Genomic DNA, 12,044 nt, shown 5'->3' on the forward strand with positions numbered 1-12,044 from the left:
CATAGGAACAGAAGAAGCCATTCAAACCATCAAATCTTCTCTGCCATTCAATGAGTTCATGGCTGATCCAATAATCCTCAACACACTTTCCTGCTTTGTACCCATAACTGTTGAACTGCTTAAAAACCTGTCTCAGCCTTGAGTATACTGAATGTCTCAACCTCGGTAGCCCTTTGCAATAAAAAAATCCATAGATTCAGTACTCTCTGAAAGAAGAAATTCCTTCTTATCTCTGTCTGAAATGTGTCATCCATAATTCTGAGATTATGCCCCTCTGGTCCAAGACTCTCTCACAAGGAGGAACAACCTCTTTACATCCACACTATGAAGCTCTCTAAGAATCTAATATCTTGCAATAAAGTCTCCTCTCATTTTTCTAAACTCCATTGAGTACAAGCCCAAATTAATCAACCCCTCCTCATAAGATAATACCTCCATGCCCAAAATCAAACAGTGAACCTTGTCTGGACTGTCCAGTGTCAGTACATCTTTCCGAGGTTAAGGGGCCCAAACCTGTTCACAGTAATCCAGCTTTGGTCTGATTCGTGCTTTCTGGGAAGGAACATGGAAGACTTTGCCATATCTTGCACTGATCTGCATGGACTAACTTACTCTGGATATCAATCCTGGTCTCAATATATATACTGTACATATGAACATTCCTATATACAAATAAGGAACAGGAGTGGCCATTCAGGCCCCACGAGCCTGCTCACCACAGCTGAGCTAACTGTATCCTCACATATGCATTCCTGCCTATCCCTGATAACCTGCAAACCTTTGCTCAACAAGAATATATCCATTTCTGCCTTCAAAATATTCAAGGACTCAGCTTCAACCATTTTCTCTGTAAAACTTATTTTCATCATTTAAACAGTGACCCCTCATTCCTGATTCTCCAATAAGAGGGACATCCTTTCCACAACTACGGTGTCAAACCCTTCTTAAATGTTTCAATCAAGTTATTCCTCCAGATTCCAGCAGATACAAGCCCAATCTTTCCTCATTAGACAACCTCCTTATTCCAGGTATCTCTCTGGTAAACCTTCTCTGAATTGCTTCTAAGGCATTTACAAAATTTCTTAATAAGGTGGATAATACTATGCATAATACTCTAGTGGTATCACCAATGACCTGGATAGCTGAAGCATAACTTCCATATCTTTTGTGTTTAATTCCAACCATAAGAATGAAAATATGCTATCCACTTTCCTAATTATTTGCTGCCCTACGTGCTAAGCTTTTATGTCAATTGAGTTATGCTGAATGAGAGGTAGTGTAAATAGTTTCATGTAAACTTTCCAGGTTACTGTATTTTTTTCAGATTTCTGAACTTTTTTGTTATTGCTAATTGGTTTACTGCTCAGTTCTAAAGCCATGTAAAAAAACGGTTTAGTTTTGATAGGCAAGATTAAACCAATATTGTTGTCACACACAGTTTGCAACTTTGTAAATGCTGAAAAGTTTATAGAATACAACATCTGTGATGAGCTCAGGGAAGCAACTATGAGATAAAACAAACGATGATTATTTCCTACACAAGTTTAGCTTTGTTTATTAAAAATAATTTTTTTCCCAACCAAGTGATTTTGAGTAAGACAGACTGGAGAAAGCTTCACTCATCTGTTATTGAATGCTTGCAAACATAATGCACAAAACATCAATTCAGAAAACATTACAAAAGGAAGCATTAAAGCCATCATGGAATGAAAATGTCTTACTTTATACCAATTATGCATTTTGTAAAGAAATGCTCCAACATCTCATTATTTCATTATGAATATTTCAGCTAAATAAGATTCGATATATGAGGACAGCTCCATACCACCTATCATCCAATGGCCTGGCAGAAACAGCAGTCCAAACTTTACAGACAGGCTTGAAGAAACAGCCTACCACCTCACTAAATACCAACCTGTCTTATTTGATTATAGGACCAGTCTACATGCAACTATAGGGGGATAGCACCAGCAGAGTTGCTAATGAGTAGAGGACTCTGCACCAGGCTAAGTCTGATCTTTCTAGACCTGGAGGTGTGGGGAGGATGAAATGACATCAGGTATGCCAATGCTGGACTCAACGCTCTGCGAAGTGAGACAGACAGTTTGATACAGGTGACAACGTTTGGTGTAAGAATCATGGAAATGGCCCTGCATGGATAAGAGGCATGGTTGATGCAAGGTCAGAGCAGTGACGTATAAAGTGATGGTAAATACGACAGTCCTGAACAAGCACGTGGACGATATAAAAGCCACGAATACCCAAACAGTGTGGGAGCAAAATGTGCTCTGCTCCTCAAAACAATCAGAAAGGCTGCCATGAGTTCACCCCATCTGTCAAGCATTGATGAGTCCTCTCCATCAGAGATGGACACAATGGAAGTATCTGCCTTAATGCCTTTGACACTGGAAGAAGAGAGTAAAATTCTACCGAGGTGCTCCTGACACAAGGGGTGAGCTCCTTAGCGTAGCATACCATCTATGTTGAAGCCAAGTCAGAGGAATCTGACCCGATGCTAAAACACCCCAGGAGGCTCTCCAAGAAAAAGGACTGGACTATGTCCTTGGACTCAGAGAGATTGTAATGAGGTCATCCAGTATAGAATATGAGTTCCCTGATTGGAATTGTCAATCTGGTCTAATCAGGAAGGCCTGGCTGAGTGTCAAAGATTTTGGCACTCTGAGAATTGTCTCTGAAGAGGTAGTACTAGAGCCAAAGACTGTTCTTGTGTGAACAAAGGGTGACTTGGTAATGGGATTTCAGCCTCTGTGGAGTTATTTCATTCAGAAGTGATGAAAAGTGATCGGTTGTAGAATTCCAATGAAGATAATAGGAAGAAAATTTGACCAAGACGTATTTCAAGTTAACAACCAACTAGTAGATGTACATTAGGGCTGGGAAATAAAAGATCAGCCATGGTTTTATCAAATAGTGGAAGTGGGCATTCGGACCATAACACCAACTTATTTTCCTTAAGTTTCTTATGATCTTAGACTGTCTATTTACTGCCACCAGTTAAAGTTATAATCTGCCATGGTCTTGTCATTCTTAGTTAAGATGCAATGGTTGCGCTGTGTTTATGATTAGATTACATTACAGTGTGGAAACAGGCCCTTCAGCCCAACAAGTCCACACCGACCCGCCGAAGCGCAACCCACCCATACCCCTACATTTACCCCTTACCTAACACTACGGGCAATTTAACATGGCCAATTCACCTCACCTGCACATCTTTGGACTGTCGGAGGAAACCAGAGCACCCGGAGGTGCCACCGTGCCGCCCACAGGAAGATTAAGAAGAAGAAATTCCACCCCTAAACAGGAGAACGTTGTATATTATTGGTTACTTCCTTGTTTTTTGTCAATTCTTCAAGGAGTCACACCTTAGGTTTATCATACGTGCTTAAAACAGCTCCTCAGAAAATGAAGCAGTCCATGCCTATATGAATCAAGGGCTTGGCATTATTTGGACTTGGGCTGATACATGGCAAGCAAGTGCCACCAGGCAATGACAATTTTCATTCTGTGTGAGTCTAACTCAGCCCATCATCCCTTTGACATTCAATGACAGATTTCCTGATTCCCTAGCATCAACATCCTACAACTCAATATTGACCAGAAAACTAAATTACACTGACCGTAATGTCCCTGCAAGATAAGATCAGAGGCAAGGAATTCTACATCATCTCCTGACTCTCCCAAGCCTTTCCACCATTTACAAGGTACAAGTCAAGAGTCTGATGGAATATGCTCCATTTTCTTTGAATGAACACAGCTCAAAAATCACTCAAGGGCTCACCAGTAGCCAAGACGGCACAGTAGCACAGTGGTTAGCACTGCTGCCTCACAGCGCCAGAGACCCGGGTTCATTTTCCGCCTCAGGTGACTGACTGTGTGGAGTTTGCATGTTCTCCCCGTGTCTGTGTGGGTTTCCTACGGGTGCTCCGGTTTCCTCCCACAGTCCAAAGATGTGCATGTTAGGTGAATTGGCCATGCTAAACTGCCCGTAGTGTTAGGTAAGGAGTAAATGTAGGGTATGGGTGGGTTGCGCTTCGGCGGGGCGGTGTGGACTTGTTGGGCCGAAGGGCCTGTTTCCACACTGTAATGTAATCTAATCTAAGACAATACAATCACATTTATTCCCTTCACCATGTACGCAATGGCAGTGTAACATCTAAAGGACACACTGCAACTAGCCTCACAGGCTCCTTTGACCTATTAAAATGATAATCTTTATCATCTAGGAGGGCAAAGGCAGCAGATAGATGGGTGCACTGCCAACTGCAAGTTTTCCTCCATTTCGCACAACATCTTGTTGAAAATTTATCCACATTACTGCATCATCTCTGGGTCAAAATCTAGGAAAACTCCCTACCTCTCAGCACTATGGGTATGCTTACAGCATATGAACTCTAGTGGTTCATAAAAGTGGTTCTCCACCAACTTCGCAAAGGTAATTAGGGGTGCCCTTGCCAATACTTCCAATATCCCATGATTTTGCAGTGAAAGATGTTAATGCTAACGCTATGTTTCCCTCATCATTAGATGTATGATAACCATGAATAAAATATATACATAAATATTAAAATTAAATTACAATTGTAATTTCACAGCCAAAGAAATTCTTTAATTGTGAATCCGTTTGGGACTTCCTGAAGTTATGATAGATGCTGTATGAACCCAAGCTTTTCCGCTGTTTCGTTAAATTGGTTTTCTAGGATTGCATAAGTAAGGGCAGTGTGAAAGAATCATTCTGACAGTTGCAAGAGTCATTTACAAGGTATTTACATGGTGTTAACTCAGTGATGTGGTTGAAGCAAGTGCACCTATTGTTCTGTTTAATTAGAATAAGGCTACAGCCTACACTTAGACAATATACCACTGAGAGAAAGGATCTATTATTGATCTGTTCTCAGTGAAAAGACACAGCAGAAAACATAGTAAACTGTTTAATCATAAGCCACATGATTTCAGCCCATAACAATCAAGACCTTTCTTTTAAGAAGACTCATTATTCTAATAGCATTTGGTTTCTAAAACAGGTCATAATTTATAAAAGATTAGTAAAAGTACAAATACAACATGCAACAAAAAAGTATTTATCAATACATTTACATTCAGCAAATAGCCTTCTCACCCTGCCATCAATTATCCTGTTAAGGTCCTCAGCCCATTCCTGCTGATATTCACCCAGAGGCAGACAGGGCAGTCTCTAAGCTGGGAGCCCATGACACAAGCCCTCTCTGAGTTATTGGAGACTTCCTGGGAGTCTCTCATTCAAAGGCACTCGGCCTGATCGAGGAACCTGGCAACAGAAAGATGAGGCTCAGCAATGGAGAGGGGAGGTTCTGGATTAGTGGTGCTGGAAGAACACAGCAGTTCAGGCAGCATCCAAGGAGCAGTAAAATTGACGTTTCGGGCAAAAGCCCTTCATCAGGAATACAGGCAGAGAGCCTGAAGGGTGGAGAGATAAGCTAGAGGAGGGGGTGGGGAGAAAGAAGCATAGAGTACAATAGGTGAGTGGGGGAGGGGATGAAGGTGATAGGTCGGTGGGGGGAGGGGGTAGTGGATAGGTGGAAAAGAAGAGAGGCAGGTAGGACAAGTCATGGGGACAGTGCTGAGCTGGAAGTTTGGAACTGGGGTGAAGTGAGGGAAGGGGAAATGAGGAAACTGTTGAAGTCCACATTGATGCCCTGGAGAGGGGAGAACTGCTCTGAACCATCTTGCTGCCAACCTCACCCTGTTATTCCCCATGATTCCTCTCAGCCATCACCCACCTGTGGCCTGGATCCACAATGATCCTGGGCCTCTAATGGGTGGAGTTCTGGCAGAACTCAGTCCAAGACCCCCATCAACTTCAGTAAATACCATCCACATTTCTTGAAACCATATATCTTAATTACATCAATAGTCACCCAAGTGCTATAGTTTGAAATAGTGAGATTTAACTTTGCCTGTATGATGTGTTATGTTTTTGACAATGATGTATGCTGAAATGCATGTTCACTGTGCCATACCACAATATTTATAATGCACAATGTTATGCTTTTGTTATTTCATCACTGAGCATCACAGTCACTTCAAAGACTTGGAAGGATTTACGAAAGACTACACTCTGAAGATAAATCAACTTACAATTTATATTGAAGAACCCTCTTTGGTCATGGGCTTAACCATAGTGAAGTGCCTGCCCCAAATTATTCTGACATAGTTGCTTTCTCTTCCTTCCCACTGCAAATCCCAGAGATGCCCTAGATATCCTCTGCTTACTTACACATGGTTGCACATTTATCAGTATCAAACTACATATTTCACCAGACTGAAGGCAAACATTTATTGACTGCAAATACTGACAAATATATGTGAATGGTCAGTGAGGGCTATCTTTTACTGGAATATGGGATATTGCCCATTTTACTTTCTGCCATTAATAACCTGAAAATGATTTATAATAACAAATAGTTTTGCAACTTACAGCAACCAATTTTAGTTCTCAATCCAGACCCCTTACCCCTGGAAGTCAAGTAGTAATGGACATAAAATTGTAACAGAGAACTTGTTGCTTTACATTCGATCCTTCAAAATATATCATTTTAATAGCCTTCTGAACATCTGAGGTCAAGTGACTGCTGAGGCAGAGGACAGGTAGAAAAGGAGCATTTCTTCAGAATCCTACAAAATACCTAACAACGCCACCTCCCAAGTACATCAATCATAACCATGAGCACTTTTATATACATTCTTATCCCATAATTCTTACCACTGAGATTACCAAATGTTGCATCTGTCTGGAGTGGGTGGATTACACACACTGGACAGATTTTGTGATGTTCGTAATGAGGCTTGGCTCTCAACACAGACTGAGACACTGACATAGAGAACGGGACTGCCAACCTGCCATTTCCACTAAAATCAGTCCGTTAATTAAAATCAAAATGCAATTTCTGGTCATGTAATTTTATTGCTGGAAATGTGTTGCTGGAAAAGCGCAGCAGGTCAGGCAGCATCCAGGGAACAGGAGAATCGACGTTCAGGAAGAAGGGCTTATGCCCGAAATGTCGATTCTCCTGTTCCCTGGATGCTGCCTGACCTGCTGCGCTTTTCCAGCAACACATTTCCAGCTCTGATCTCCAGCATCTGCAGACCTCACTTTCTCCTCATGTAATTTTATTAGCAGGTTCAATAGTAATGAGAGGAAAATTATATCCTTCAGAAAAAGTGCAATTTTAACCCAGAATATGTAGCTACACAATAAACAAGCTCACATAGAAAGATAGAAAATTGGAAATAGGAGGAGTAGGCTATTTTTTTTTAGATTACATTACAGTGTGGAAACAGGCCCTTCGGCCCAACAAGTCCACACCGACCCGCCGAAGCGTAACCCACTCATACCCCGACGTTTACCCCTTACCTAACACTACGGGCAATTTAGCATGGCCAATTCACCTGACCTGCACATCTTTGTGACTGTGGGAGGAAACCGGAGCACCCGGAGGAAACCCACGCAGACACGGGGAGAACGTGCAAACTCCACACAGTCAGTCGCCTGAGGCGGGAATTGAACCCGGGTCTCTGGCGCTGTGAGGCAGCAGTGCTAACCACTGTGCCACCGTGCCGCCCCTATTCATCCCTTCAAATCTGCTTTGCCATTCAATATGTTCATGGCAGGTCATCCAATTCATATTTTTTGATCCCTTTAACACTAAGAATTATATCTAACTCCTTCTTGAAAATATTTCATATTTTGGCCTCAACCACTTGCTGTGGCAGTGAATTCCGCAAGCACCCCAGTCTCTGGGTGAAGAAACTTCTCCTCATCTCAGTTCTATATTGCCTGTCCAGTATCATTAGAATGTGACCCTTGATTGTGAACTCTCCACTAATAATGCCTGGTAATAATGAGCCAATGAATTCAGCTATAATCTTGGTTGACTTTTGATCAGTTACTTTTCCACTTCATCTCTTTCCTTTTCTCTCAGACTCCCAATATTATGTGTTATATCATTATTGATGAGAGCAGGCTGCCAGATCACAGGATACTGACAATTAAGTTTTCAGAAAATATTATAGGGCTCAACAAATCCTGGAATATTAGGACATGGCAAAATAGTCAGGTTTGGCTAACGTTGCAATGTTCTGAAGAGTCATAATGAACTCAAAATGATAATTCTCTTTCTCTCTCCACAGTTGCTGTCAGACCAACTGAGTTTCTCCAGCATTTTTGATTTTTATTTAAATCTCCAGCATTCCTGAACATTGCCTTTATTTAAGCACAGGGCAACTGTCAAGTTCAGAAAAGATCAATAAAATTAATATTTAAACAAATCCTAAAAGATGACTGAAGTTGAACTGAAATTGATTTAATCATTTAATAGGAAGTGCTATATCTAAGACAAAATTAATAAAATTTCTAATATATTAAAAGACATGTTCTTCTGCTAATGAAATTCATTTTTAATCCTTTAATGTGCCTTGCTAAACATCAAGAAACAAATAATATGCTAAATAATAAACAATATAACTTAATTTTGTTCACAGGAATTTCAAACACATTAAATGGTCATCCAGCTCCAGCCTTAATTTAATGACCAAAATGTTTTGGGGTTGTGCATTCTTATTTTTATTTTAATGTAGCAACTAATGTCTTCTGCAGAGTAGATGTTTTACATGAGGAAAGTGTTCAAGATGTCTGTACTACAACACTACCCAATAAAATTATATATTTAACAAAGTTAGCTAAATATTAATTTAGTTATAGACTCTAGATAATATGTACATATATCCTTGAAGTATGACTAAATTCCAACACATTTCTTTGCTGAATATGGCATTTATTGAACATACAAGGATGATGTGCAGAATATATTCATGAATTGGTTTGGTCTGTAATTTGTGGAATTCACTACTCCAAAGTGTGGTCGATGCTGTGGTAGTGAGTAAATCAGTTAGACAGATTTTTAATTGGTAATGGGGTGAAGGGATACAGAGAGATAGCAGGAGAATGGAGGCGAGGAGCATATCAGTTATGATCAAATAGTGGAGCAGATTCAATGGGCTGAATGGCCTCATTCTTCTCCTATATCTTATGAACTTAACAAGAATATCTCTTAATGTTCAAATAGTTAAAAACAAGTTACTGCCAAAAATCAAAACAACTTCCAGTTTTTGAACCCACTGGTAGCATCAAGCACTTCCAGGTCAAGGCCAGCACCAGGTGTAAAGTTTCCTCTAGGCAGGACAAATTAAATCTTCACTGTGCATTCTAATAAAAGTAATGTGTGGATGCTGGAAATCTGAAAGAAAAACAGAAAATGCTGAAGAAACTCAGCAGATCTTTCAGCATCCGTGGAGAGAGAAGCAGAGTGAATATTTTCAGTCCAAATGGACTCTTCTTTATCTCTCTCCACAGATGCTGCCAAACCTACTGAGTTTCTCCAGCACGTTGTGTTTTTACCTCACAGCACATTGGTGTGACATTTTCATTTTCTACAGCAACCATCTTTATGGTTTCTCCAAGTGAGAATTCAAGTTCAGTGTTGCATTATGAACAAATATTTCTGAGAATGTTGGTATATTTAGGGCACAAATCAAAGTGTCTCATGTTGCCTCTTCTTCTCAAAGACTTCCTCGCTTTCCAATATGTGTCTCTCCCAGGACACTGCCCTTACAGCAGGGAGCAGGACCCTTTGGAAAACAGTTCAAAGCCCTTTCTGTCCACAGACACTGTAACTAAACAAGAGGGTTTTCACTTCCAGTTCTTCAATTTCTCTCATCACCCCCTTGTGATCAGTTTTGCTTTAAGATCGCTCAATGTCAATGAGCCGACCATTGAATGACATTCTCACTTCAAAGCGTTGGCTAGTTTTGAAGATGTGAAATTAACCTGGGAAGGCCAAGTGGCTACAGATGGTTTGAAACGCTGGGAGCGAACCGTGATATTGCATTGTGCGAGGTGGGGTTTGAAATGCTTCTTGGGTGGTTGTTGGGGGAAGGTAAATGCAGGAATGAACTCTCTTTGCAACAGTGATTAAAGTCCTGGTACCAAACGCATGGAACCGCGTGTTATCTCACGCTGCCTGAAATGACAAATGGCAAAGTCTGAGCCGCTGACCAGGAAGACACCTTGCCGTACACCGGGCTGCACTCTGAACGTATCCTGCCATGTCAGTTCAGTGAACTGCACGAATTTGAAATACCAAGCCGTTGATCTTTCAAAACAAAGTCGGACACGGCCTTGCCAACGGGTTTTGTTATTGCCTCTCTCGCTGAAAAGGATCCTTGCGTCACCCCTTTCGGTTCGCCGGAACAAAAGAGAGAAACAACCAGCTCGATAGAAGCGCCAGATCTCCCGGACAAACCCGGGAGACACAAGGCAGCACTAATCCCAACTGGCTGTGCCACAATAACCCGCTGCATTGCATTGACCCACGGCATGATACACAGGGCTCCTTATATCGTATTGCAAAGGCTCTGGTAACACAACGCTTCCCACTGGGATACTCAGACTTTTATATGCAGGCATGAATAAACCTTTCTGCTGTTTTCCAACCCGCTTTTGTACCTTACCATGAGTTACTGCAATTTCATCGCGATGTTGAAAGAAACTGCATTAAGTACATTGACCCGACAATCGATTGTCTGAAAGTTCTGACAAATAAATCAGAAAAATATTAAAACAATCTACCGACTAAGACAAACCTACTCAAGGAGACAATGCTCCACGTTGATTTTTTTTTAGAATGATTTTACACTCACCAGCTGAAGGACACATAGGAAGATGAGGGTACACCGCCCCGTACAACAGCTCATCCTCAAATAATAGGACAACGGGGATGAAATAACGAACAAAAAAAACTCTTTGTTGTTGATACACAGAGCAGTCAGCGAGGCTGGTCCGGCAGCATAACGAAAATGGGGAGATAAATACAACGTGAACAGTTTTCAGTGCTGGGCTGGAAGGTGCTTTCAGTGGAGGGAGCGCTTGTGGATTAGAAAGTTCAGTTCAATCAATGTGCCAGGCTGAGAGGGAGGGAGGGAGAGAGGGAGGGTCACTAACGGACGGATGTTGTACAGTTAAAGACAACAATCTCCTGGAGAAAGATGAGATCACTAGAAACTCCGTTACTATCGATATCAATCCAAGTTTGGTGTCAGAGCCCCCCGCCCGACCCCAGCTTATCCTGATTTCACTACCTCACTTAAAAAAATCCAAACTTTTCTCAACCCACGTCACCTGAAATAAAGGAATATGCTTTCTCAACTCTTGAATTCTAACCAGCTCAGGAAGTATTTCGCTTCAATTTGATCCAGCAAATCTAAATGTCAAGGTAACTGGAGTGGAATTGTAGTGAATTGTAGTATTGCCAGTGACAGAGGCTTCCTGCATTTGCCAGGATGTTTCTGCAATGATTGATTTAATTCCAATCGCGACGCATGTTCCTTGAAAGGCTCCCTTTGGTCATGTATGCAGCATAGAGTTTTGACCAAATCGTTTCAGAAACTCGTTTGAAGGATAGAAAAATTGTTGAGTTACCAAATACAGCCTGAAGAGGTTTCAAATTTAACATTCACCAAAGCTTCAGTGTGCAAATGTGGGTTTTGTTTTGCAGCATCTTCCTGCTTTAGATATTAGAGGATTTTCTTTTATACTTTTTAAAACTTTCGACATATGTAAATTCATGATTTACAAAGTTCCAGTGTTCTGCATTACTTCCCTATTATTCCTCATGACAATGGTCACCGTAGCAACCGTTGCCCGAGAGGGCAAATGCATTTAAAGCAAAAGTACTTTTCCTCATTTGTACGTTCTGAACATTGAAGAATCCTGCTTCACAGCTTCTCCAAATTTGAAGATTTCTGAGATGCTGCTTTGATTATCCTTCCAAAAATATTTTAACAATAGGGATTTTAAAGTATACTCATGAGGCCCCCTGGTGGCTTTCATTACTCAATGATCCTACATAGAGTAATGTGTAATAATTCAGCCCAGGAATGACTCTCATGGTTTTGCAACAATTGCCTTTTCTTATGTGGTGCACCGTGTA

General features: G+C 41.1%; 1 protein-coding gene across 6 annotated transcripts in view; it reads right to left on the reverse strand.

The window, feature by feature from the left end:
- Positions 1-11,288, reverse strand: part of LOC122560139 (sodium/potassium-transporting ATPase subunit beta-1-interacting protein 3-like) — a 209,890-nt gene extending 198,602 nt beyond the window's left edge. For 3 of the 6 annotated variants that reach the window (XR_006314669.1, XM_043710429.1, XM_043710430.1), the window contains exon 1: positions 10,756-11,288. Coding sequence is in view for 5 of the 6 variants with exons in the window: in XM_043710429.1 (XP_043566364.1) it covers positions 10,756-10,809 (54 nt within the window). In the remaining variant the exon portion in view is untranslated. Of the gene's footprint in view, positions 1-10,566; positions 10,648-10,755 lie in introns of all 6 variants that reach the window. The other 3 variants (XM_043710427.1, XM_043710428.1, XM_043710424.1) reach the window with 3 other exon arrangements.
- Positions 11,289-12,044: the final 756 nt, after the last annotated feature.

This window comes from Chiloscyllium plagiosum, chromosome 20, assembly GCF_004010195.1.
Source record: "Chiloscyllium plagiosum isolate BGI_BamShark_2017 chromosome 20, ASM401019v2, whole genome shotgun sequence".
NCBI lineage: Eukaryota > Metazoa > Chordata > Chondrichthyes > Orectolobiformes > Hemiscylliidae > Chiloscyllium > Chiloscyllium plagiosum.